We start from the raw sequence: 26,578 nt of genomic DNA on the forward strand, positions 1-26,578 counted from the left end.
ATTATTGCACATAAGTATAGAGAAAAAAGCAGTAGGAAAAATAAAACACGCGATAAAATAAAATAATGAATTGGTAACGAAAAAAATAGTTATATCTTCTTTTGATGATAGATAGGGAGTATGAAGAGAGGGAATAGTAGTTTGATATAAGAACGAGAAAAAAGCTTCTTATTTTTGGATGATGAAAAATAGTCTTTATAAATAAATATTGTTCTTTATGTTTTGTTTTGAGATTGCATATGGTACAAAATTGAAGAAATTTTCTGCAGATTCAACGTATTGAACATTTTTATCATGGTTTCTTGTTTGCGAAAGCAATCCGACTTGTTTATGGTGTAATAAAAGCTTTTTATTAGGTTGATGCAAAAAATGAAAAAAAAAACGGCTACGAAGATACTTCTACTTTGATAAGGGAAAGGTTCATCTTGAGCAATAAGGAAGTTAAGGAAGATGCTGATTTGGCACGCAGAATATGAAAAAATAGTCTACTAAAGATAGAATTCTTCTAGCGCTTTCTCTCTAGAATAATAGGAAATAGGGATTTTCGAGCTGAATGACGATGACGCATTTTGAAAAACTGGGCGAACAAGTGTTCAGGTGTTGAAGTGCATTTTTTACATCGAGGGGTTCTCTTCGAACTTCGTATACGACTCAGATAGTTGCATAAAAATAGCTCTGGCGAGTTTCTCGTGCTCTCCGCCTGTGTGCTTATCCGGGTGCACGACGAGACAGGCTCGTCGATACGATTTCTTTACAGCGACAGGCTGACGATTAAATATTAATCCCCAAGTTTTTTTCCTCGTTTTGTTACCTGTAAAATTTCGCCGACAGAGATTGGCTTCCAAGTGTTGCCCTCCCAGAGGACATCTTGAAGCGAGGCAATTAATGCTCTTACATTTGCCTCTTTGCCCTTGGCCCAAGTCTCTACTTTCACATCGATTGGATCTCGATATTTGTTTTCAGTCTCGCGCTAAGCAGATGCGGCGTTAAATAACATCCGTAAGTAAATAAATTACCTTCATGTCGCCCATTTTCCTATTCTTTTCCGCCGATTTTTGACCAATATTGCCGAAGCCAGAAAGCAGGTCGTCAAAAGCGCCACCCTTCTTGGCACCAGAAGCTTGACCATTTGTTTGGGCAGAAGGAGGCTGTTGTGCTTTGGTTTGTTGCTGTTTGTAAGCATTTACGTTCGTCTGAAAGGATGCCGATTTACACTGATGCCGATAAAGAAGACGAAGTTACCTGCATGTACGCATTCGGATTCCACCCGCCTGAAGCCTGTCCGGGATTTGCTGCTGGTCTTGTTTGGAATGTGGCTCCCCAAGCACCGCCAGCCATTCCTGCTGACTGCTGCTGCTGTTGTGGTTGTCTATATTGCTGTTGTTGCTGCTGTTGTTGTGGACGAGTGGGTTGAAATCCAGCAGCCATGTTGTTTGATCCATTCATTTGGTTCATCGAAGGCTTTGGAAGAGAGCTACCCATGGAAGTTAAGTTGGCAAATGGATCGTAAGATTGTTGACTTTGTTGCTGAGATTGCTGCATGTTCGAAAAGTTTGCTCGGCTTGCACCAGCGCTGCTTGATAGAATATTTGAGGCGCTCCAGTCGCCCATAAGATCTGGTCCGTCATCTTTTTTCTGAGGGGCTAGAAATTGAATTTGAAAATTTATACAGGAGTCTTGAAGTAGTACCTGGGGCCATAGGATCAAAGGCATTGGGCGTATTGTTGTTCGTTGGAGTCCTTTGCTCCCATTGAGAAAAGGGATCATAGTTTTTATCGGCCGTTGAAGCAGCTGGTTGCGATGCAGGTTGAGAAGGAGCAGAATTCATTCCTCCAAGAAGATCAGCGACCGGTGCACTCTGAGCTGGAGCTGCTTGTGCGACAGGCTCTGACGGTTTTGGTGCTAAGAAAACGATGATAAGAAGTGTAATGATTAAGAGAATCAAAAACCTGACGACCAATCAAGAGTGTCAAAAAAGTTAGCGTCCTGTGCTGGTGCTTGCGCCGGAGCAGCTTGTGGCTCTGGCTGCTTTGACACTACTGGCTCGGGATCGGGATCAAACGTCTGGTAGGACGGCTCGTCTCTACCACGATCATGATCGTTGAAGTCAGAGTATGGATTGAACTCCTGCGGAGCCTACAGAATAGTTTTTACTTTGATGACAAATAAATTTTGAAAAAGAAAATGATGAGAAATTAATCCAACAGCACCTGAGAGTGCTTTGGTCCCGATCGCGGGATATTGATTCCATTCTTTCGTAACTGGTGGTCCCATCCTTTTTGCTCGGCGAACTCAGCCGCACTGCCCACAGCGTCGTTAATACCTGACTTGAGTTTCGAGAAAAGACCGGAGCCGATTTTGGCAGCTTTGTTGAGCGCCGAACCAGCCTAAAGATAAGAATAGTTTCGTTTAATCCAAAAATTTTTTTTTAAAACACCCTAGGTAGTAAAATATCTCGTCTATAGTTAGCACCAGTTGTAAAGTGAAATTTAGTCACCTATCAAACCTTTTTCTTATTCCAGTATTGTGCCTGCTTACGTCTTTTTAAAGAAATCATGTAAATATCGTCAGATAACTTACCTGCTCGCCAAAGGATGAGCTATTCGACATTCCCTGCTGATCGGGAGAAGGAGAAGGCGAGAACTTAGGAGGGCTTTCTGCTCGAGCCGGCACTGGTGTTATTGGATCGCTAACAATTTATGATTGGTTTTATGATACGCGCATGGTCGAATTATACCTTCCTTGGATGTTACAATTATCCGCCACGGCTCTCAACGTATCCATAAGGTCTGGAATGTTTCCACAACGATTTCTTGGGTCCAAAACCAGGAGTTTCTTGACTATACTCGAGAAAGGAGCATGCTCAGGTCTTGTTGAAGGCGAGTACCGTCCATTGATGATTGCTAGTTTTTCGCCGAGTTCAAAAGGATGCTTTCCTGTTGTTAGAAGCACCAGTAAACAACCCATTGCCCATAAATCCTGTCGTTTATCAATCGGAAAGTTTGAATATAAATCACATATTTCGGGAGCACGATAAGCAGGAGTTGTGCATCTTTGACTGTCTTCTTCGACTTGTGTACGCTTCATGTGATTCCACGAGTCGTCTGGAATATATGTTTCAGTCGTTACGCTGCCGAAGTCGCATAATTTCACGATGCCACCTTGAGTTAGCAGAAGGTTCTCTCCCTTGATATCTCTGTGAATATGCGGCGGGTTGAGTTTGTGAAGGGCGCCAATAGCTGATGCAGCTTGGTACATGACTTTTGTAGTTTCGTTTCGATCTAGATATCCTCCTCTGTCTTTAAGTAAATCTGTGACTTGAACGGGGCACCATTCCATGACAACCAAGAGCTCATCATATCCTGCAGCGTTTTTGCCAACTTGCGCAGCTTAAAAAGTCTTCAAGATTTATAAACCGACACTAGAACTTACCAGTGACAAATCCGACGATATTCTTGTGGTTCATCTTTTTGAGAAGTCCCGCTTCTCTGATAACTTCCTTCTTTCGCTCGGGATCACTGGACAACAATCTCTTTATCGCAACTGTCTGTCCACTCATCTCATTCGTCGCCTTATAAACAATCGCGAAGCCCCCTTCTGCCACTTTTTTCGTGACATTGAGTCTGTGTTGGCCAGCTTCGACGACCGACCCGACTAGATTATCTCCCGAACCTCCTAACATCGACCGGAACAAGTCGGCCATGTTCTGGTCTGTAGGCTTTCTGAAGACATAGAAGATAAGAACAACGATCATTTTTTCTTTCCAATTTCGAGTTACTGTTGTTAAATTTAACAAATTTTACTGAAGAAGTTCAGAAGATACAACTACTTTAAGCTAAGAGAGTCGGCGTTACGAATCAGGGAACTGGATGAATGAATACTGTGGGAATTGTTTTAGTTTATTGTTTTTAACTGTTCGCCCTTATGTAAGGTTGTCCAGACATGTCAAGAGAGTTAATGGAGTATACGAAGGAAATCGCTGCGCCTTGCTGGGCTCAGCACTGCACAGGGGAGTATGGTTGCTTTTTGAATTAATGAACAATTACATATGGTGGCAGTGAGGTACAGTCCTAACAATTTGTCCTAATGCTCTGCGATTTTGATATTCGGCGAGGTTACTGTAACAATTTTCAATTATACTATTATAGTAAATAAAGTAGGCGATCCAAGTGGCATAAAATATGGCACAAGGATCGGACATGTGAGTGACTTTTTCAATCTTCCGTATTTACAAATCGTCGTCTTCATCGGGAAGGGCAGACTCCTTGAGTATAGATTGAGAGAGGGATTAACGTATAAGGGACTTACGGAAGCCTTCTTGAGCTCATCCTCGTAGGCCTTGATCATCTGAGGATCCATCTGCACTTCTGGTGGCGCGAGAGCTGGCGCAGCGACGAATTCGAGGTTGGGATCTCCGACGAGCTTTCGAGCGAGCCACAAGAAGGGCTTCTCGAAGTTGTAGTTTGACTTCGCTGAGATGTCATAGTACTAAAAGAGTAGAAAGGTGCTCTTGTGAGAGATGTCTTACTTGGAGATTTTTCTTTCGGTGGAAGACGATCGACTTAGCCTTGACTTTTCTGTCCTTGATGTCGACCTTGTTGCCAGTGAGGACGATGGGGATATTTTCGCATACTCGGGTGAGATCTCTGTGCCAGTTGGGCACGTTTTTGTAAGTCACACGGGAGGTGACGTCGAACATGACGATCGCACATTGTCCTGCAAATGAAAACAGTATTGATCTCGCTCAAATCGATTGATTAGCCTCTTACCCTGAATATAGTATCCGTCCCGAAGACCGCCGAACTTCTCCTGGCCAGCAGTGTCCCAGACGTTGAAGCGAAGGGGGCCACGGTTGGTGTGGAAGACGAGGGGGTGAACTTCGACTCCCAATGTGGCGACGTATTTCTTCTCGAACTCACCAGTCAAGTGGCGCTTGACAAAGGTTGTCTTGCCGACACCACCGTCGCCGACAAGCACGAGCTTGAAAGTGGGCATTTCTTGATCTGCCATAGTGACCTTCCCTCACAGTCTTAACAAAATCGAGTATTCGAAAGGGCATTTGTTGAATAGAAGAAGAAAGAGTTAGAGAACGCGCTTGTTGTTAATATAAACGCCTTGAAAGCCCCCGTCGTCACTTTGACGAGTATAATCTTGGTAAAGAATTGAAGAAATTAAACCCATTATCGCTAGGAAAAGAGAATAGTAAACAGCACGGCGGACGGTGGATGTGGTGTCCCACTCCTTGCCCTTTGCATCGCGAACGCTATCAGATTTGTAAATTGTGGGAATGGAAGTGTCCACTGTTTCTGTCGGCGGATCCAAATGAAGCTCTGAGTCGACGTATTCTAGTGATAAAGATAAGGGTTTGCAACTGTGGAGTTGTCCTACCTCGCTGGAGCTCTGTAGCTTGACTGAATTCACCGGCTCTTATTTTCGCTTTCAGATCTTTTTTACTCTTTTCGCGTGCTCGAAATGAGTCTATTGCTTGTTTCATCTAGAAAATTGATAGAAAAAATCGGGTTTCAGTGGACAATCTTACCTGCATAAATTTACTTCGCTTGTGCCCCCTTTGTAAAGAAATGGCCCTCGCACTGTTGATGTACTCCTGTTCGTTGTCCAAAAAGGCCTTTGTGATATTTTTCTGTTCATCTGGCGATAAGCTGTTGAATTCCTTCAACGACATGCCATAGAAACTCTGGTAGGTCAGATTCAATCTCGTGGGCGTTTTTAAATTTTCAGTGAAATTTCTCTGTCGCTCGACGAGAATGTCCGTGTCTCTAGAAACTGAATTTGCGATCGAGTTTTTGTTATTTCCGGTGTCTTACCGTGCGTAATCGACTGCATACTGGTTCGACTGGAGACGCTCGATCGAGTTCATCAATAGTTCCATCTCGCGGACCGTGTTTTCCTGAAAATAGTCGATAAATATTTTTGTCAAGCCTGGATGAGTGAATAATCGAAACTGTCGAGCCCGGAAGTGAGCAAAGATCGTTAATGCAGTACGTTGTAATTCTCGAACTTTTACCTTCATTGCTTCAGAGCCAGATTTATTAATCTTCTCGATTCCGTATTCAATATCTTCGATGACTCGTTGAGAAATGTCTTTTCCAAGTCTGACTTTGTTTCCGTCGATTTCTTCCAAATTCGACAAAACACGTGGAATCGCTTTTGATAATCTTGTCCCCTTTGGAATACTGACAGCCAGCTCCGCTCCTTTTTTAGGTTTGAAAAGCAAGCTCTTGAAAATGATTCATAATTCAGATAAAAACCCTTTTCCTTGGTCGCTGACGGAACTAGTCAATCGAATGTTGCCGATTCGCCATCTTCTGGAAAGACTAGGCCTTAGCATCTCTCAAATTACGATTAATTTTGTCGAATCTCTTTTTTGTAACGGTTTTGAAGGTGTCTTTTCGCTCGAAGAAAACGCTGCACCAACTATCGAAAGCGCGCGCTCATTGGCCAAAAAGCCAATGACTCATCTGGTCAGAGGAATTTTCGCACTTCATGAAATAATACGTTTCTCAGTGTTTCAGTCTATAAAAAAACTGACGGAAACGAATTACTATTTATTGTCTTATCATTTATCATAAAGGACCCCCCTTCAACTTTTCCGCGAAAAAATCGAAAATTTCCAAACCTCTTTATTCTTGGTTCTCGGTGCGTCAGGGGGTTAATTGTTGTTTGAAAACTTGACCAGAGCGAGTTAAGACCAAGAAAATTCGATATATTTGCCAAAATTGCTCCATTTTCGCTATTTTTCGGCCAAAAGGCCAATTTTCAAGCACGATTTTGAGGGTGTTAGAGTCGAGGTAGTCTCCAAAAAATGAAGCCTTAAAATCGTATTATTACTCAAGCGACCAAAAACACTTAGAAAAGTGTGGACTCACCGCTCAACCGCTCACTGATCTCAAGTTGAGCGAGCGAGCGGCTGAGCGGTCTTGAGACATGTCGGTTGCGCTGAGCGAGCTCATCGCTCAGACATCGCTCAAATACCGCTTACTGCTCAATCAAAATTTGAACCTTGCTCACAAAGGGTGCGGAAACTCTTCACAGAACTGTACAAGTTATTTAGTAGTCTTTCCTCGAAAAAGCTCAGGCCTCCTTATACAAGCAAATTGCTCAATTGAATATTCTAAAGAGGGAAATTTATAGCGGGAAAACTCAACTTGTTCCATATAAATTGCTGAACGGAGGAAGAAATAATCGTTCCTTTTCTCAAAATATTATTATAAAGATTTTCTTGCATGAGATTAACAATAATATTTTACGTTTTTGCTAGAGCCCTCGACTTGTACAAGCTGAATGACTCTTATCTTCGATGCATGCATGGTCACTTGATTCCGACAATATTTCAACTATCGTCTTACCTTTTAAGATCTTCTTTTGAAAGCGAAAGATCATCGTTCCCGTGCTCTGATCCACGATCATCTCAATTTGGAATACGTCTGCCAGCACCACATGATGATCAAACACATGATGAATTCATCGATGGGCAATTATTTTGGCGGCGATTTTAGAAGACATTCAAATCACGATCACGAACAAAGCATTGGCTTTCTAGGAAATTTTCTTCGATAGAAAGGAATCTCATTCTTTGTTATATTGCGGGAGAATAAAATATTCACTCAGTGCTCCTTGAAAATCGTCATCCGTCTAATCGACTGTATATCTAATCGTGTCCGTTGATTAATCAAATATGAAGTGTTAGAGTACTGTATTGTCAATAGACTATCGACTCTCGGGATATAAAGAGCGGAGCCAAGGACTAAGCTTAATTATGCGAGTTTTGCAATTCTGCCTTTTTCAGTTGCTTTTCATTTGTATAGTTTAAACGAGGAATACTTGAAGTGCATGCAAAATAAGTTGAATCTCTTCAATTGATGTGTATATTTAAGCTCTACTTTTAAATGCTAAAGGAAGAGATCATGCAGATATACATGAAGTCGAAAAAATATGCCGCAGCAAACTCATAATACGGCATGAAATGGACACATCCCTGATAAATTTTCTTCAGGAAGAAAATGACCATCCCATGCAAAGAATTGGATTCCTCGGAAATTTTATGTAATAAATTTTTTGAACTCTGGACCAAATTACTAGTTGGCATTGAAATCAACGAAGAGAACGAGCTCTTGCTGTTCTTGAATCAGAAAAATTCAAAGAGGCTCTTAAAATCCCAAAAAAATTGAAATAAAAGGAGTCTAATTTCGATCAAAAGAATATTTTTACAGAGTAAAGTACTCGGATTACCGAAGCTTCAAAGTCAGTATTTCATACTTTTCTCTTAGTAAACACAATGATATAATATATAAAATTCCTGTTCTTATTAAGCTGCTTCGTTTCATCGAAAAGTTCGATTAAACATAAGTACTTGATGTTTACTAAAACTTTCAAGCGTTTGTATAAGCTCCCTCTTTGTAGAAAAAAAAGACGTGTTCACTTATTTTGAACATCTTGTTATGAAAGAAAGGGGATGTAAATGAAACGTCTGTATTTGAGAAACGATACTGTCTTCTTAGTTCGTTTGCATACACTGATGATCATTTCGCAGAGTTACGCGATTAGAACGTTCGCCTTCCTGAAAAATGTCAGCACATTCGGACTCAGCGCTTATCGACTGGTTCTGTCGCGTTAACGTCAAGGTCTGACCTTAAGGTACTACTCTCTTTGACACTAATGAGCGCATTTCTAAGGAGATCATCGCTTCGCCAGAATGCCTCGCTCATACTTCACTACTATAATTTTACTGATAAAGACTATGTTGACGCAGAAACTGGTAGACACTTCGCAATTCACAATTCTCAGAAACCGGTTAAATTCATGTTCGATTTTGCGGTATTCAGTGATAAAAGTTTTAATCCTTCAATTTTCGAAGGAAAGATTTTTGTCACAGAATGTTCTATTTTCAACAGAATCGGTGTATTTCGAAATATTTTTTTTCCCAATGATCTTTCGAAATTCGAAATTAACCCAACATACATGTCATTAGAACGTCTATTTTTCATGCTTGGAAAGTCTTAATATTTTATGAAATGGCAGTAATTCGGCACCTGGCTAGAATTAACCTCCCAGATGGCATGTTGGGGTTGCAGGGGCTAACAAGCGAGATCAACGTCTTGTCCTTAGTGACCTCGGTGGATAAGCTCGCCTCCCTCGTCGGTGGCATAAATCCGCCAGTATCCTGTATTTCAAATCGGATCGAAAGCAGCGAAACGCGCGAAAATCACACAGGGAGATGGGTAGCGCCAAAGACTTTTGAAAACATCGGATAAATCGCGCGCTGGATCAGGGCTTCTTATCAGGGTGGGAATGGGGCGAACTTTGCCATCTAATTCTAGTGCCTCAACGCCGAACCGAGCAGATTAGCCACTGCGTACATGGAATTTAAATTTAATACTACCGTTTCGCATCGAGGCAGATTTCTTGCCAGGCGCCAATTTCGACCGGCGACTTATACGTAAGATTCTAGGGCAGTGCTCCGAATTCCTTCCTAATTGGAACATGGGACGCTTATTAATAAAGAATGGTTTTGACCCCGCTTCTAATTCACTCGTTTAAAATATTCAATAAACCTATAATAATTCTTTTAAAAAGCGGCTTCTCAATTCAAAAATAAATGAAGTGATTGAAAACGCAGCGGGTTCCTTCGTTGTAAATTTCGTCTTGAACGAAAAATAGGATTTCCTTGTTCCGAGTTAACTTGTCAACAGCGTTTCCCAGGTGCAGCGCTAGTTTATTTTCGACGATTATTTTCGGGTTATAGCTTCTATTTTCAGGATTTATTTCCTATTCAGAAACTTGCGCCTCACTTCTCTGAAAGTGCTTATCAAAAAGGTACGTTACTGAATAGTGAGTCAGAGTCTGAAATTTCTTGCGATGTTTGTTGACGAAAATATAGCTGCCTGGGCTTATCGGGAGCCGGAGACATGGACATGCTACCCCTTTCAAGGCGCTTTCCACGGCCGTCACGGGGTAATTCGCCGAGAAACACCTGGCTACTAGCGACGATAGCATAATTGCGTTACATTTTCTATCTTACTGCTCTTTCATCTTGCTCGCGATAGAATCATTACTGACAGCGCGGGGAGCATCAGTAAGCATGAGTTGTGAACATAAACGAATTCGTGTAACGCTAGCGGACGAAATCATGTCGAAAATAAGGTCCGAAAAATCTTCATGTTTTCCGTTTCTGTTTCCACTCTAAATTACCGAAAGAGGGAGGCAGTTTTCTCAAGAACTCGAATTTTCTCCTAGAGTTACGAAAAGTTCAATGCTCAAACTAAAATGACCAAAAATCTGTATTAAATTTTTGCGCAGGTCAACATTATCGTGTTTGAAGAAAATTACACTACGATGATTGATAGTCATGAAACATTATTCGCTGAGCAGGTGCTCTATCATCTTCCTCGTGACTTCCCTCCAATCTTCGCGCATCAGATCTGATAACCAGTGTTCGATCAATGTGACTTCTCCGTGTGAGCGTGCTAACTGACAGACTCTGCAGTTTCTTACTCGTTTATTTTCCGCGGTTAGTTACTTTCGCCGCAGCTGGCCAAGAAAATGAATGAACTTCTTGTTTTCGGGCATTCATTATTTTCAAGAAGCACTTTTTTTAGTAAATCTTGAGGTCTCAGTTTGAAAGAGTCATTTTACGAGCAGATATTCTGTGACATTTTTTCAGATATTTTATTAGTAAAAGTCTCAGTGAAAAATTAAAATTGTAATGGGATTCGATGCAGAGATAGATACAACAAAAAATAACAATATAGAACTCTTCAAATGTGGAATATGCATCGAGTAAGTCAATAAACAAGATATTTTTAATTAAGACTTTATTTAGAATTTTCGAAAACCCTGTAGAAATCAGGCTCTGAAAATAACACTAAAATTTAGATGAAAATAAAATGATCTTTTCCAGAGCTAAGTTGTTGTAGAAAAATCATCTGTGATTGTTGCATTACTACATGGCTGGAAATGATGTCTGATGATGAAAAAGTATGCCCATTCTGTCGTCGTCCCCAGCATCCGAGAAATACACGAGAAAACAAAGCCTTCAGCGAAGTATTAGAGGGAATTCATCTTCTTTGTCGGAATGAGTGGTGTAGAATTCCGGTTCTTTATATCAACTTCAAGGCGCATCTCAAAATGTGCAGCTTACAAGATTCGATTTCCAAGCCGAAGGGAAACGGAAAAGGGTTGAAATTTGACGATGAAAGAGCATCTCGGACGATATATTACTTGGAAAAATGTCTGAGAAATTATTTGGAAGTGATGGATGATCTCAAAGAAGACCTGAAAGGTTCGTCGTTTTTTGGTATTTTCATTCGAAAAATAGTAATCAAGATGAACGTGAAAAGTCAAGAAAGAACGAGAACTGTGCTAAAGTTATCAATCGCTATAAACAAGGTCTGGATGGTTGTGCCTATGGATACCATACTCATCCTTTTTGCGAGTGCCCAAGTTGTGCTCTTCAAAGAATCAAGAGCAGATACATCTTTTCCATAACATTCTTTCACGTATTGGTTTCTCTCTTTGTCGAGATATATTTTAGAGCATCATACGCATGGTCCGTGTTTTTCCTTTATCTATCTTTAATGAACTCTACAGTCAACTCCGGAAACAAGAAATTCTGTATTTTAATTTTTCTCCTTATTTTTTTCTTCCCAAGAGCATTTTTCGTACGATTGTTTTTCCTCGTTAGTAAAGAAATTTGCTCAAGTTGTTTTGCATGAAATTATTGAATAAATACCCTAGATCGAATCATTTGTTTTTCGTAAAGCAGTGCCGGAAATCTTACACGCATTTACAAGGTGTTTCTTTTTTTCCTTCAAAGCGTCATGAAATCCCTTGAAAATGGAATGGCAGAATTGAATTTATTTATTTACGGCAATTCTTTCAGCGCGTAGGGACTCGGATGTGTAAGTTTGCTTTGGGTGACCTAAGCCGACGAAAATTCTACCTTTCCGTTTCTTCACCGGGCAGCTAACCTTCCAGCAACGACATGTCCTTCCGGGCGCTATCTTATCTCCCTGCCACCGGCTGCTCACACTTTACCCAAGTGCAACTTATTGCTATGTACTTCAACGCGCCGTATAATTTTAGCTTTTGCCGCGTGGGGGACTTAGGCTTCACTACAGTTCGATCACGGTTTCAGGTATTTATACGGTGTATCTTTGCAAACATATGCAAATTTTTTCGGTACACTCGTGTTCTACGATTATTTTAAGGTCAACAAAAATCCCTGTACCCATGTCCTTTGCTAGAGAGCCTGAGTTTCGTTGTTTACACATGTACTGACCCGATTTTAATTATCGATTGTAATTATCGTTGAATTCTGCTCAGTGCTCGGTGCTTTACGGTATTGCTACCCCTTTGGTCTACCTCTAATGAGCAATATCAGTAGCTTCTAATTTGAACGAAAGATCAATGCTAATTTGAAGCTTCATGGGGAAGGCTTGAAGCTTCAGTTGCGAGATAAACATCTCCAGATGTGTAAATTAACCTTTTCCCATATTATATTATTAGGCTCCTGTTTTGGGCACATCTGGTGATATTTACAGAGCGCAGCAACGGAAGTCGTGCGAGAATATTTCGCCGGAGTTGTTTACGCCAAAAATTGAGCGTAAAAAGCCTAATACTTCCGGAGGTCATAAAATAACACGCTCGAAGAGGCTTTTCGCGGTGTAGAATATGATTACAAGGCATGATTGATTGCGAATTTGTCAAACGCAGGGAAATCGGATTTTGAGAGCAAAAAAAGAAATGAAATATTTGGCAAGCAAAGGAAACACGTCGTAATCGCAATTACATGCGAAGTTCAAAACTGCATCTCTGGCAAATAGAATTGCGCGGCAAAATAAACAATTCTGCTTTTTTATTCTCTGATTTTTGATTTTTAAAACTACTGAATCTGGTCGATGGTCAATCGAAAAAATACTAGGAAGATTCTTTTCGCAAATAATATGTTGAAAATAAGCCGGTGAGGAAGTTGCGCCCGTTTTTCTTTCTCATCGAGGTTGTATCCAGATGAGCTGAAAATCACCCGCCTGGAGTAGCAAGTCTGTCATTTACTAAAGCCATGATTTGCATGTGCCGGATTTGGGATAGTCGAGAGGTTCGACATTCGTCAGTCAAGAGGAGATTACGCGCTGCTCGCTTCAAAGAATCTCCTCCGCCACCAAAAACTCAATTTCGAGGGCCAAATATCACAAGCAATTACTGAAAGCGACGAACTTTTTGCTCATTACCGCCCAAGCCGGCTTTAGAGTGTTTGGAGAACGTTTGGTGAATCGCAAATCGCTTCGATAAACTTGCCTGGACGGGAATAGCTATTTTATATTTGGGCGATCAACTTGGTGTTCTCCAGAACTTGGACAAGCAAAAATAACAGGAGAGGCAAACTGGCCGGTATTATTTATGAGAAATTTAATAAAGAAGGAAGTTCAAAATCATAAGTCGTAAATGAGTAGGTATAAAAGATAGGCTAACCCTAACCCTAACCCTAACCCTAACCCTTAGATAGCCTATGATTCGAGCTGCTTCTGACCCTAAACCAGTCAGTAAAAAGTATTCCAGTCAAAACTGGGCTTTTCATAATGATGTTATCTTCCCTTGTCTCCATTCTTGCTGTCAGGGCGGCATTGGAGCTGCCTGCTGTGTTAACGTTTTGTCGAATCTAATTTGTGCGGAAATTACATTACTCGGTCGAACCTCCAACAAGATGAAATTTAATCCCTTTCTCTGCCATATCTCGCGATTATAAGATAATATAAGCTCTATTTGGCAAACAAATAATTAGTCCTTTCAAATATTATCATCACTCTTCTCTTTGAATAATTAGCGTTGGAAGACGGGCGCTTGTTCCTTACCACGAATTTCGACCACAACGAAAAGGCACTTATTGTATCTACTACCGGTTAAAATGTAAACCACGCAGTCGGTCGCTAGATAACGAATCGTGGTCGACCGTTATCGCGTAAATGGGTACCATTTCATCTCCTGAGTGCATCAGCTCCTTTTTTTTGAAATCGACACAGCTTGAACTTTCAGCCTTTTTAAGTTTAGCGAAAACTCAGCATAGTTATAATTTTTACCGCATAATTGATGATTTATTTTTATTTATTATTTTTATTAACTTTTTTTTATTTTTATGGTTATTTTTGCTAGGAAAGATTCTAAGAAAAAAAAAACAATTTTATTTTTTTTTATAAGAAGATTGTTATTTTTTCGATGATTTTTCAGCTTGGAAGAGGATCAATCAGCTCTCACTTTTATCTGATTTTTTCAAAAAATCATTTTGACAGCAAATTACATTTAATTTAAAATGTTAAAAAGAAAAGTCACTGTACTACAAAACCGCAGCGAAAACCGGACAGAAAAATAACCGCCGTTTTTACGGGTAAACAGATGTCTCGGCCGACCATCGTCATTGATTCATGAAATTGGCGCTAGAGCGCCACGCGGGAGCGCTCACGCGCTACGCTGCATAAAAGAACCGGTAATGTTCAGGGGTACTCGGCACCAGAAAAAGACGATGCTCGAAAGGTAAGCGCTTCGTTTTTTTATGAAATTATTTCTTCAAATAGTCTTTTTTGAAAGAGAGAATTATTCAAAAGAGAATTGACCTGAAACGCTTTCTAACGTGCAAAATTAGTTCAGACTCATCTCCTCCGTACACACCGACGATGCTGGTCATCTAACGGTTAAAACGCCCAGAAGATGGATGTCACGTGACCTGCCCCAGTTTGTGACGCTTTGATGGCCACGTGGCCGCAGAGATGGCACGACTGAGAGAAAGGAACGGCTTTCGGATCGTCCTCGTCGAACGAGGACCCCCCGCTCGTCCAGGCTGAAGCCCCGACACCGATTGGTTAATCCCCCGACATTCCACGACCGCCAATATTGGCGCTAAGCACCAGATAAACGCAAAAAAACATATTAATCATTCCTCCCTGTATTATTTTAATGTGCGTGTTCCACAAAAAGTTCCGTTGTACGACCTTCGTTCGATCTCGCATGCTCGAGCTCGCCGACAATGTCAACCTTTTTATTTTTCGCTGATTTTTTTATTTGCCATTTTACTCGTTATTTGCCTCTTATTTTCTTGTAATCCATTTGTGCCTTCCGGGCATCACGTGACTGTGCTCAATAGCGCCCTATCTGTGCCCAAAACGACATTCCCTTAGTAGAATCGTTTAACGATTTGTACATTTTTGCCAAAAAACATAAGCGCGTACTGGTTTAACGGTAGTACCACGACAGTGGCCGTGGCGGCCGCGGCGTTCCACCAACCCCTGGAGGGTTAACGACGTAACCCGCGCGAGGCCGTCCGGCCCAAAGTGGCTCTTTCCTTCGCCCTACATTCCACCGTAATCAACTCTCGACTGCGGCAGCCAACTTCACCAAACATTCCATAGCTAGGGGATCCTTAAGCTAACCTCAACCCTTTTTTTCTCTTTCCGCCTCGTAACAATTTGTTTTATGTGCCCGTTGTTTTACCCGAAAAAAGTTCTTTATTTGAAAATTTATATTGCGCCGCGTATTATTTTTTTTGTGAATAAAGTGTTAATTTTTGTAAAAAGAAAAAAAATCATGTCTTTCATTTAATTTGTTTATTGCAAAAACGCAAAATTAGGATCGTTGGTGGCGCGGGGCGACCAGCAGTCCACAAATATTCGTAGATGATCTCAATTTTGTGTGGCTCTAGCATTAGAAACCGTCATTTTGGTCAATTTTGCATCGCAGGATATTATCTTCTTACTTGTTTCTTTCAGGTTGGCAGGGAATCATGATTAGCAAGATATGATTTTCAATTTCAAATTTTGAAGCGCAACTAAACCTGCTGAACTAAAGCCAGAAGAAGACCAATCCCTTATTTGAAATCCAATACGAAAATAGCCGCCAGTTTACGCTAAGGTTATGCTGGTAGAACGGCAATTCGGAGAATACGAATCAAATCTGATCTGAAGGGGAAGCTTGGGCGGGAAGGAGAGGCACCTGTGCGGGAAGCAGCGAGTATTATTTACGCCCCGTCCGCTCGCCATCAAAAGTATATTATCAGCCTCTGCGCGAATTGGAAGGTTCCGAGAAGCCTAAAAATTTACGCCGTGTTTTTATTATGAAAATACAATATGTCTTCTATGTACTTAGTGTACGTTCAAATTTAGAAATTAAAAAGTATATTTGATAAGTTGCGGTAGAATTTGACATTTCTGAGGCTCCCGATGCCAACATTTCAAAAATTATGACGATCTTTCCGCCGGACAGCGATGACAAATCCCCTGACAGCGGGCATAAACGATTGGAGGCAGCGTTTTCCGGATGTTCTCACGGAAACCATATCGCGTAAAGTTCCAGACACAGGTTTTCCGAACTCTTCTTTTTCGTCAGAAAAATGAGCCACTGTATTATTCGAAATTTCAAAATACAGCTAGGTTAGTTTCTTCACAGGCCTTTTCTTTCTAACATGTTTACAGGCGGAATAATGAGAGCATTTAGGAGCAAATTTAGTTTGTGTCTTGGATGTGATTTTTTAAATTAGATCAATTTGTAAAGATTATCATGGCATTTTTAGAAGCTATCAACGAACTGTATGAACTGTATGTGATACTCAAACAGTATTAGAAAGAGGAGGTTTCAAAGCTTTGTTTCGCGAAGTGGCCGCCTAGGAGACGTAACAAAACGACTAATGAGCTCGTAATGACGAGGTCAGGCGCACTTTAAAAAATTCTGAGAGAAAATCTTGCCCGACAAGCTGGTAGTAGTAAGTTTGGAGATGTTTTACGGGCCTGGCGGCGGACCAAGCCAGTCGAGTGGTACACCGTGTACTTTCAAAGTTGATAAACAAAGGCATCAACAGCACGGGGCGCGCGTTTTTGATCCGGCTCAAGTCATGTGACCCTCCTCAAGTGGATGCCGTGCATAAACCACAGGACTTTGATCTGTGGATGCCCCGCCCGGCTCATGTTATTACATTTATAATTCCGCTAATTACGCGAAAAAACGTTTGCGACGTGTTCTCTCGAACACACCTAGCGCGAGGTGACGAATTTACGTTTCCTGCCAGTGACGGGTAAAATTCGTTATCAAATTCGTCCAGAAATCGACGACCTTAGGCTCCTGCCCTAAATATTTGTTCGCCAATCTTGAACTATGATCAAGAGGCTCGGATAAAATGAAGATTTCTCAAACTTATATTCTCGTCAAAAGAAATTGTTTTCAATTGAAGCTATCTCAATATTATCAATAATTATTTGAGAGGGGAACCGGGCGCACGTTATCAGCGAAAACGGAAAGTTCAAGAATAAAACCGGGTTCAAAACTGGGCCGATCAAGGGGTGGGCGCGCGCGGTTCCGCGTACCCACCAAACGCAAAGAAAATATTTCATCCCCCGCTGATCTCACTGATAAGAAAAATATTTTGCTGCCTAAAATATTGTGGCCGCACAGTCTTGGTCGGCCTGCATGTTGAAAAGATGGCTGGATTTGTGGAGAGGCGGTGTTTTGACGGAGACCTTGCTCAACTGCTCATCGCGTCGGCTCATCCCTTTTTACTGTCAAAGCGAGACGGAATCAGACGCGCCGAGAGTAAGAGGATAAAAATCAAGAAAACAGTAAACATCCACTTCACAAACTCAAACATCACTTATCATTGCGTAAAAAATGTCATTCCGATTTTTCATCAGAACAAGCAATTTTACTTGAATTTCCACCGTAATAAAAACAGTTATAAATTAAAACATTCGTATTAGCAAAACCTTCGTCGGAAAGCTCAAGTACTTCTTCGAAAGTACTAACAAACTCGGTCTGGAAAATCCGGAAAACGGAAGTGGACACCCTTAATGCAAAGAGAGAACATCTTATATCTCGAGTTCACGTTTCGCTGAGCTAAACATAAATCTTCATTATTCCGCTAAAAACCGGGCGAGAACGTGGCCTACTGCGCACTGAGCTGATTTTCAAGTTTGGATCTCGCCAAATAATTATAATAACAATTATGTCTAGGCGCATATTTGCAGTTTATCGAGAAATAAAACAAGCCAGTTTTCATATTTTTTCTCAAAAAAGACCTGTTTCAGTAAGTTATTTTCCCTTTCAAAGCGCCTGTCTAAAGAGAGCATTTATTTGTTGTCAGCGTCAAAATAACGAGCCGGTTCCATTTTGTGCTAAAATTAGTTTTTACTTTTCGTCTAATCAGTAATTATGGCGCCGGCAGAGATAAGAAATGATAATTTCCCGCGCCCTCTTTTTCTATTTCCAAGTTCAGTTTGCAAATTTACGAATTTCCGATCGTTCTTTTTTTTCGATTTTTTTCGCAGAGTGGACTTTCTCCAAAATTGCCACAATACCAGAAGTGCATTCCATAAGCACCTCCTCTACATACGGCGCAATAGCGGGTGGCTATATATTCTCACCATATTCAATAGGATTATTTTTAGCTTAACTGCCGTCAAAGTGGATTAACCGACCGGCCAGTTGACCGCCAATTCATTTCGATACTCTTGGCTTTAGTTTGTCACCAAAACACCGAGATTGCCGCATAATGCAGCTTTTCCCAAACAGAGGGTCTCGCCTGATAACACCCCTGCTTCAGAAAACGAGCTCGAACTGGAGGGAGAAGAGTCGACTTTATCTGAGAGAGGCTGAGAGTTATCGCCCAGCTAAGCTGCAAAAAAAGCGAGCCGACATCCGATCAGAGTCATCCCCTTCGCCAAACTTGAAAGAGGGGAAGCAGATACGCTGCCAATAACGCGAATTCGAGAAGCGCCTCCCTCTCCAAAAATATGCTCATCGAAGGGGGTTTCTCAATTGCCTTCACCTGCGAATTTTCGTTGAACTTTTCGACGACTCAATTTTTCACTGATTTTCGCTGATTCGGTGTTATTTTTGCTGCAATTTTGAATATTCTCAAAACAAGAATCAAAGTTCGCATGGCAGAATTTCGAAGAAACTCATTAAAAATCGAGAGTAAGTTATTTTCTCCTTCTTCGTTTTTAGCATAGCAGTGTTCTTCAATCGCCTGTTGACAAGGCGCAAGAATTTTAGTTTTTTCTCAAGAACATATTTGACGCCCGGGAACATGTTAGTACTCGAGCTGCTATTTTTAGTATTTCAGCGAATATCTTTCTTTGTTGTTGTTTATTCTGGCCGATTGTTGGAGACGCGGGTTTCTGCAACAGAGCTGATTAGCAACGTGATTTGTTTCCATCAAACATGCTGATTAAAACATAAAAGAAGGCTGGCGAAAAACGGCTTGCTTCTTGACCAATTGATGCTGTCTTTTATCAACTTTATTTTAACACCTCCTATGTAAAGGAACATTTTAAAGTCGAAGGTTCTTGAACCTTTTTCGAAAAGGGCGGAAAATGCATTGGCAAAAATAGTCATTCAGAAGGTTAATTACAAACCAGTTTATTTTATTGCGAAAAAGAAAACGCGCTAGAAAGCGACCACAGAGTAAAAGTCAAAGTGTAATTAGAATGACCGTGACCGATTGGTCCAACCGGCGTTGCAAATGTCGAGTGGCAATTATTTTAACTAGGTCTAATTACGTTGATTAAGATTAGTCTGTAACGCTATTTTCAGTGAGTCAAGGAAGAGGAGTGGCGTAAAATCAAGTTACGTCTGAAGTCCTTCGGCATCGAGTTTTCTTATCTCTTTTCCGAAAGAGGAAGAGATGCGCTAGCCAAGAGCCGGACCCTTGATAAAATTGGATCCAATTTCGGTCAGCCACAGGAAAGGACCGCGAAGCAAGCTTACGTGACTGATTTGAATAAGATGCCAAACCGCAGCTCCTGACTCGTGACTTTATACCAAGAAAAAACACTCGATTATCCACATGCAAAACGCCGCGAAAGAAATTTAACTCAGTGGAAACCTCAAACCGATTTCTAAAAACCAACCATACATCAAACAAGCTTTTTATTTATTTTTTCTTTAATACAGAACACTCAAATAAAATTAAATCAGAGACTCTCGAATTTATTAAAATAATTTGAATTAAAAATATTAGTAAGAACAAATATCCGACAGGGTCAGAGGAGCACAATGAACAAGCTCTGTTTCAGGGATGGAATTTTAGTGGGCTTGGTTTCCCTAATATTTGGACATACCGGACGTCGAAGGATTGGAAATGACTATCCGTGCAGCCCTTTCTGCAAAACTAGCATGGAACGTTTTTTGAAGCTCCCCAATTATCTTCGCAAGGCCCACCGTCTTTGTTTTAGGTCAGTTGCGGGCGTCGACCTCGATTAACCCGGCATCAATGGCTCTCCACGCTAGAACGTTACTGTAACATCCCTCGTACAAATAAGTAGGGACTAAGTAGAAAAGTACAGAAGTAAGTTCGCTTAAACCTGGTCTTTATCGTCAAAACTTTCGTGAAACAGGACCGAGAAAGAAAGAAACCTGCAACTCAACCCTTTAGTTGGCTTATTTTGGGGCTGATAAAATCGCCCCGATTTAGCAAAATTTTGTGCTTTGAGCGAAGCGACTTTCGGAAATTGTGATTTCCGCCGTCCCCTTTAAGAAAATTTCTCATTCAGAACATGTCAACCTCTGAGTCCTATCTTTTCCTTCGTTCTGCTTAACCCGGATTTCGCAAGCCGCCGTGTATGCGATTTTAATCCTCAGTTTTGGAAGGTTGAACTTCAGAGATTCGCTGTGGCGAGACCATTTGGATATTTTCTTTTCATAACGGAAAATCGAAATTATTGGGTCAATTAAGACCCCTTTCTAAGTCTTTTTCTTTTGAAAGAGTCTTTTATTAAATTCTTGCGGAAATTTCACGCGCGAAAAAATTCATTTTGGCAGACGTTTTGACGCCTGCGGTATGTTTTGTCGAGTCGTGGGACCCTTCACAATTTAGCTGTCTCAAGGCCTTTTAAAAAATAATCTCCCTGCCTCGCTCCGTTCAGCCCTTATAATCGAAATTATGCCGAGACATTGTTGACAGGATGCTTGAATTGGAGTAACGCCAGGTGTAGCTACTCTACACTGGCTAAATTTAACCCTTCAAAGCAAAGAAATAAATAAATTAGAAATCTGAATTTGAATTTTCTGTTGTTTAAAATACCATGGGCTTTACTTTGCTTTAACATGGAATTTTAAGAATAGCGATGCTCTGGCCGAAGCTTTAAAAAAACATGCTTACAAGCGTTCAAAATGAAAAGAACAAAGTAACAAGTGATTAGTCCCGGGAAGCATCAGACTTCAAGCAAGAAGCCGATGCGGATAAAAATTATGACAATTGAGTACAGACGCAGGGACGCGCTTGTTTGAGTTTATTACAGCTCGTAGCAAGTGGTTTCGTTCTCGGCAGTAACCAGCTTGAGCACTGAGAGGGTATTCACCTTTTCGGAAATAAGAGGACGACTTTCACAGGCACTTTTTGCAAGCTTTGAAAACGTGTTCGGAAAGTATTCTATTCTAAACATTCATTTGACCACCATCATTATTATTTTACCATTATATTACAATTTCTAAAAAATGCTTAATATGAAATTATTATTCTGGAATAACAAGTTCCTAAAGTTATTAAATATTCATGTTATCCGGTGTTGGAAGCACTTTGCAAAATGTTTTCAAAATCCTCCTCATTCAAATCTATTCAAGAGCTGCCATCGATTAGGGATTATCAGGGAATACCGTTCCTGATCCATTCTTGGGACGCTGGTCGGGCTTTTCAACCCAGCACTGGAATTTTTCGGCAACGTAAGAGAGTGGTGTCCATTTCGTGGTGTCAGCTTTTGGCATGAATTTACGATTCATAGGCGTGTCCAAGATCACAGGTGCAAGGCAATAACTGGCCGCTCCTTCGGGAAGCCCGCCGTCTTTGGTCGACACGGAACTAAGCATGTGATGGACAGCAGCCTAAAAAGATGAATTAGGTACTTAACTTTGAGGTCTGATAGAGACTAGTTTGTCTACTGAATGTATGTTTTTAAATGAAGTTATTTAGGACTTTATGAACTTTAAAGAAGCAGCGGTATAAGGGCAGCAGTTTGCTTGGGTAAAGAATATTATTACGTCCGCTGGGAACATAAAATTAACGAGATTTGTTTTGCAAAATTTGATCCTTGCAATCCTACATGAGCTATAATTTCAACCCAAATACGATTTCCGCCAGATTTCTGCTCGGAAAACGATAGCATTTCATTTAATTTAACTCACTTTGGCAGCTCCGTAAGCGATCATGCCAGAAGTAGCCCCATCCAGGACAGGCGCGGCGCCCGGAAGGACGAAGAGACCGTTTTCTTTCAGGAACTTAGCGGCAAGAGAACACGTGATCGCGGAGGTCCACACTGATTGTCGAAGAGCAAGGTCAACGTTGGCCACGAATTTGTCGTCAGCAGCGTTTCCACCACACCACCCTCCGGCGACGTTGATGACGGCTGAAAATAAGTCTTAGAAATGATACTTGCTGCTTCTCCACTTTCTCGATGCTTAAAATTGCAAAAGAAAATGTGTCAAGGACGCGCGTACCGTCAACTTTCTCAGTGCCAGCGAGGGAGTCAAGGACGTGCTTGTTTTGCTCCGCAAGTGTGTCTTTGAGAGGCTCGCTTTGGGAAAAACGTCCGTTCGAGGGCGAAAAAAATTACTGCGTAAGTTATATTTCCTCCCTGCTTTAGCACCTATTGCTTTATCATTTTTTTGATACAAATTTTTATCAACAATATTTATTGATTTAACTTGATTGAGATATTCTTTCTTTGAATGAGTTTTTATGATTTAAAAAGTCTGAAAACCGCCCTAGAATTCTCGCTCCCAGCTTTACTAACTTGAGTCCAAACTTGAAGTTCTCGCTGCATAAGCAAGTAAGCTTATCTGGTAAAGAAAATTGGGCGTCTCCGCGAAAATTGATAACGCAAAAAAACTGAGTGATAAGGAGTTTCTGGTTTTGCGTGTCGACCCCTTTAGGGTGAAATTTCGGTGTTTACGATGTTTGCCTCGCAAAACAAAGAAGAGAGCCTGCCCTTGCAAGACGATAACGTTCTTATCAGCGTTCGCGTTTTCGACTCGATCGACAGAGATAATCGAGTAGCCAGCTGCCTTGAAGTGTTCCACCAGGTGGCGTCCGAGTGCTCCAGCCCCGCCGTAGATAATCATATTCTATGAGAAAATGTAACCAGAGCCTTATTTCAAATAAGTTATTTGACGCCTATCAGTAAGGGCAAGGCATAATTAGCTCCCACACGTGTTATCGCTAAGAAAAATGCCCACTTTGCAAATTGAGGTGCTTTCCTCCGCAAGTTTATTCTTTTGCAAATTTATCATTTCAAAATAATTTTATTAAAAAAAAAATACCTTTGTTGCCATTTTATCTCTCTCAAAATCGTTGTAAATCTCAAATCTGCTCGCTCACTCCAAAATAAACTTTTTTTGGGCGTGATCGATTTTGACTATAAAATACAAATAAAAATAATATTTGCTGGAATGACTCAATGAGTGTGTACTAGAAGAACCATGGGTAAATTGCATAAAGCTCAATAGCGATGGACAGTTATTTTTAGAAGAATTGGCAATTCTGAATTGCGTTATTTTGAAGATTGATTTGAAAATAAAGAGTGCAAGTGTCAATGGTTGATCCTCAGTAAAAACAGAGAGAGAGTGTCAAAACGGGGAATAAAAATTATGGTGCCGTAAGCAAAAAAAAAAAAGAAGAGAGAGCGTAATCCTTCAAGCGCCGCCTGCAGTGCAACTTTCGCCCGTCAACCTGATCCCTTGAGATCAATTTGAGCCGTAATAATGGTCGGAGGCTCAAGTTCTAGCCGTGAGAGCGTCTCTACGCCCTCCAAACTTCAAGTTGCGCGTTAACCTTTTGACGCCAGCAGTGCCGGTTTAATTTTATTTCAACATATGAAAATGTTCCATAATTGAAGAGATGAAAATTCACAAGCTGCTACAAAAGCAGTTACAGTTGAGCCACATCCGGGAGCGGATGAATTAGTGACAGCGTGATGAATTACGGGCCTCGTTGAATCGATGAATAATTCAACCCTCCTGGTCCGAGTTTGGAAATAAACGAAAGTCAAGATCTTCAGAATACTGTGAATGTGAATTTCTATTCAAGTAGGCTCCTTCAAATCTATTTCCTCGCAAATTCTGGCCTCGGAAAACGAATACTGAAGAATTTACTGTATGAAAATTTAAGAAACTTCCATTCGGAAATGGGAGGGTTAACCACTGAACAGTATTTTTATTCTCCTGGGCGCAGTGTGCCAAGCAAACGACTTCCAAAGTCGAAAAGTATACGTCTTTGATTGAAAACAAATTTTAGGGAATGTATATTCAGCAGGGTGAAGAGTGGAAGTACGGGAATAAATTCGTTTACTCAACATGCTAGCGGCAAGAAAATACGTAAACACGAAGAGATCAGAGGGTGCGAATTTCAGTGAAACAATATTTTTATACGCAACGCTCGAGTAGCAAAGTTTTTAAGGGCGACGTTTTAGGAAGCTTTGTATTTATAGAAAATAAGAAGGCAAGAAAAAAGTTCAAAAAGGAACCGTATTTTCTATATTAATAAATAAAGAACACTTTTATTACTTTTCCGTGAAACTCAACAGTGATTTATAACAAGAACAAACTTGCTGAATAAAACGGGGATTTAAAATTCAGCAGAAAGTAAAGCATGTGTGAGAGAAACATCAAGTTCTTTGTCCTTCCCTAACAAAGCTTCCTGGTCATTCAGCGAAAATATGGCCAAAGTTTAGTTTCTGCTAATCACGCGGTTATCGAATATTGTAATCCGCCGCAGAACACGGAAATGAGGGCTCAGCAAGGCTCTGTCTCTCTCAAGTATTCGAATACTTGGACTAGTTGGAATGCACTTCAGGGGGCAGCTGGATCAGCCGAATTTCCCGAAGAGTTGCTCTTCTATTTTTTCGTTCGCTTGACACTCAGCTGATAAAGAAATTCAAGCTGCACGCCATCTCTTTTTCTTTCTACTTTAATTAACTTGTCAAAACGCAGGCTAATTTTATCGTGCTTGACGGGTACATTTGGTCAAGTACTTCTTCGGACAGGACGGTTTAGAATCACCCTTATTGCTGGAACGGGGTTGTTTTTAGGAAGAAAAGATAGTGATTAAACATGCCCCGCTTTTGCTGCACCTTTATAAATTTTTGAGGGGTGTACTTTTGAAGATTTGGAAAGGTAAGTCGTCGTTAGCTAGAACTGTTTATTACACACAGAAAATTTCAGAGAAGCAGAAAGAGATGTCATGGAATAGAGGGTTTTTCAATAAAGTGAATCTAAAATTATAAATTCATTGTTTTTCGAGTCGTTTTCAGCCTGAATATTCTTTTGGTTTTTACTCTTCATTTCAGCTTTTCTGCCCAAGAATTTTTGCTTGATATGTTTAAAAGAAAGAGAACGAGTATTAGTCAAATGACAGTAGATATGGCTTTCAGCTTTCCTGATTTTCTTTTCATATCGTAATATTCTTTCCTTAGATAATTTGATTGACTTGATAGCTCGGTTCCTTCTTTTCTTTATCTTTCCGGATTCGATAAGCTCTTCATCTTTCGAGAACTTTTGAATTCGTATATTTTGGCGTCGGATATTTTCTTCGTATTCTGTTTTCTTCTTTCGCCAAAAACCAAGGTTAGCAAACAGGTCATTAACTTGGTGTCTTTTTACCCCATCAAAATCAATTTTTTTGATGGAACACTTGATCGGGCCACAGTCCGCGATCTCGTCTTCTTCGATTTTGTAAGCTCTATCAATTTGAACATATTCTGTCATCGCTTTTTCAAACTGCTTTGCTCTTCTTATTCCCTGTCTTTATAAAGCATCGTCTCTCGTTTCCAACTGAGTATGCATTATTGGCGCTGAATAGGTTTCCAGCTGACTGCTCTGCTTGATTATAGGTCATCTGATCGACAAAAATCAAAGATGGTTGAAGATCTTTTTCTTTGAAAGATCTGACGGTGTCCTACTTTGTGCGCATATTTTATGCATATTGCACAATAAATTCAAAACCTGCAAAAGATTTATGGAATAGATTCCTTATCGCCAATTCAAATACGTAAAGAAAAAGTTTAAGAGAAGACCATCAATTCACATACAAAAGTAAACTCCAAAGAAGGGAAAGCCATGCTTGTTTGCAGTCTCCCCCACTTCCGGAATCCACAAAGTCCCAAAAGTTTGATGTAAAACTCCAAATAATGAGTATAGAACCGTATAAGAGCGGCCGTGAAATGTTCCTGCGTTAACCTTTCGAGTTTTCTATCAAACAGCGTGTCATGAAATCGCGGTGTTCTCCACTTGTTTTTTTACTTTGTCAGCTCAAAGTGACTCTCTCTTCTTCTAAACAAAGCCGGGTTTTATTGCACATGCTCAAAAGTGTATTGTTATACATTTGAGTGCCATCCATTGCGAGCAATTGAAGAACTAGCTACTTTTCGAGAAGGACTGGCGAGCGGAAAATGAATCGAACTTATCTCTTCCTAAAACGACTTCCTGACTTAAGTGCCCTTCGAAAATATTTCCAGAACCGGCGATCGTTACTGGATTATCATCACGCAAATCGCCGCTATTTCGCGTTTTCCTCTAATCGTAGAATGTTATTCACGGA

The 26,578-nt window shown here is 40.7% G+C and overlaps 5 protein-coding genes across 5 annotated transcripts in view; 1 reads left to right on the plus strand and 4 right to left on the minus strand.

The window, feature by feature from the left end:
- The window catches only part of LOC145704272 (dihydrolipoyllysine-residue acetyltransferase component of pyruvate dehydrogenase complex, mitochondrial-like), an 87,428-nt gene that overhangs the window by 45,520 nt on the left and 15,330 nt on the right, over positions 1-26,578 (plus strand). The window lies entirely within an intron of this gene.
- On the minus strand, positions 76-3,754 carry LOC145703979 (uncharacterized). Its single transcript, XM_081781398.1, has 10 exons — positions 3,433-3,754; positions 2,738-3,389; positions 2,581-2,689; positions 2,211-2,387; positions 1,950-2,136; positions 1,690-1,902; positions 1,243-1,643; positions 1,017-1,193; positions 812-970; positions 76-764 (listed from the first exon to the last, which is right to left on the minus strand). The coding sequence occupies exons 1-10, from the start codon at positions 3,752-3,754 to the stop codon at positions 615-617; spliced, it is 2,547 nt and encodes an 848-aa protein (XP_081637524.1). The 3' UTR covers positions 76-614.
- Positions 3,879-5,010, minus strand: LOC145703983 (GTP-binding nuclear protein ran-1-like). The gene is made up of 4 exons (XM_081781400.1): positions 4,770-5,010; positions 4,529-4,716; positions 4,309-4,488; positions 3,879-4,264 (listed from the first exon to the last, which is right to left on the minus strand). Exons 1-4 carry the CDS (start codon positions 5,008-5,010, stop codon positions 4,229-4,231), a joined length of 645 nt encoding a protein of 214 aa, XP_081637526.1. The 3' UTR covers positions 3,879-4,228.
- Positions 4,867-6,349, minus strand: LOC145701764 (uncharacterized). The gene is made up of 6 exons (XM_081778983.1): positions 6,290-6,349; positions 6,026-6,238; positions 5,826-5,908; positions 5,540-5,777; positions 5,389-5,494; positions 4,867-5,345 (listed from the first exon to the last, which is right to left on the minus strand). Exons 1-6 carry the CDS (start codon positions 6,347-6,349, stop codon positions 5,083-5,085), a joined length of 963 nt encoding a protein of 320 aa, XP_081635109.1. The 3' UTR covers positions 4,867-5,082.
- LOC145705303 (dihydropteridine reductase-like) lies at positions 21,285-23,412 on the minus strand. The gene is made up of 6 exons (XM_081782760.1): positions 23,305-23,412; positions 22,968-23,109; positions 22,483-22,539; positions 22,171-22,391; positions 21,646-21,870; positions 21,285-21,395 (listed from the first exon to the last, which is right to left on the minus strand). Exons 1-6 carry the CDS (start codon positions 23,314-23,316, stop codon positions 21,285-21,287), a joined length of 768 nt encoding a protein of 255 aa, XP_081638886.1. The 5' UTR covers positions 23,317-23,412.

Source organism: Oikopleura dioica, chromosome PAR, assembly GCF_907165135.1.
Source record: "Oikopleura dioica chromosome PAR, OKI2018_I68_1.0, whole genome shotgun sequence".
NCBI lineage: Eukaryota > Metazoa > Chordata > Appendicularia > Copelata > Oikopleuridae > Oikopleura > Oikopleura dioica.

Coding starts and splice junctions, on each gene's coding strand:
- LOC145703979 (XM_081781398.1), bottom strand. CDS start 3,754: ATGATCGTTGTTCTTATCTTCTATGTCTTCAGAAAGCCTACAGACCAG. Junction 2,690..2,737: donor AATTGTAACATCCAAGGAAG/GTATAATTCGAC, acceptor ATAAATTGTTAG/CGATCCAATAACACCAGTGC. Junction 1,194..1,242: donor ATCCGAATGCGTACATGCAG/GTAACTTCGTCT, acceptor GCATCCTTTCAG/ACGAACGTAAATGCTTACAA.
- LOC145703983 (XM_081781400.1), bottom strand. CDS start 5,010: ATGGCAGATCAAGAAATGCCCACTTTCAAGCTCGTGCTTGTCGGCGAC. Junction 4,717..4,769: donor GGACGGATACTATATTCAGG/GTAAGAGGCTAA, acceptor TTTCATTTGCAG/GACAATGTGCGATCGTCATG. Junction 4,265..4,308: donor ATGAGCTCAAGAAGGCTTCC/GTAAGTCCCTTA, acceptor TCTATACTCAAG/GAGTCTGCCCTTCCCGATGA.
- LOC145701764 (XM_081778983.1), bottom strand. CDS start 6,349: ATGCTAAGGCCTAGTCTTTCCAGAAGATGGCGAATCGGCAACATTCGA. Junction 5,909..6,025: donor CTGGCTCTGAAGCAATGAAG/GTAAAAGTTCGA, acceptor GACTATTTTCAG/GAAAACACGGTCCGCGAGAT. Junction 5,778..5,825: donor TATGCAGTCGATTACGCACG/GTAAGACACCGG, acceptor TTCAGTTTCTAG/AGACACGGACATTCTCGTCG.
- LOC145705303 (XM_081782760.1), bottom strand. Junction 22,540..22,967: donor TATCGTCTTGCAAGGGCAGG/CTCTCTTCTTTG, acceptor TCAAAGACACAC/TTGCGGAGCAAAACAAGCAC. Junction 21,871..22,170: donor TCGCTTACGGAGCTGCCAAA/GTGAGTTAAATT, acceptor TCATCTTTTTAG/GCTGCTGTCCATCACATGCT.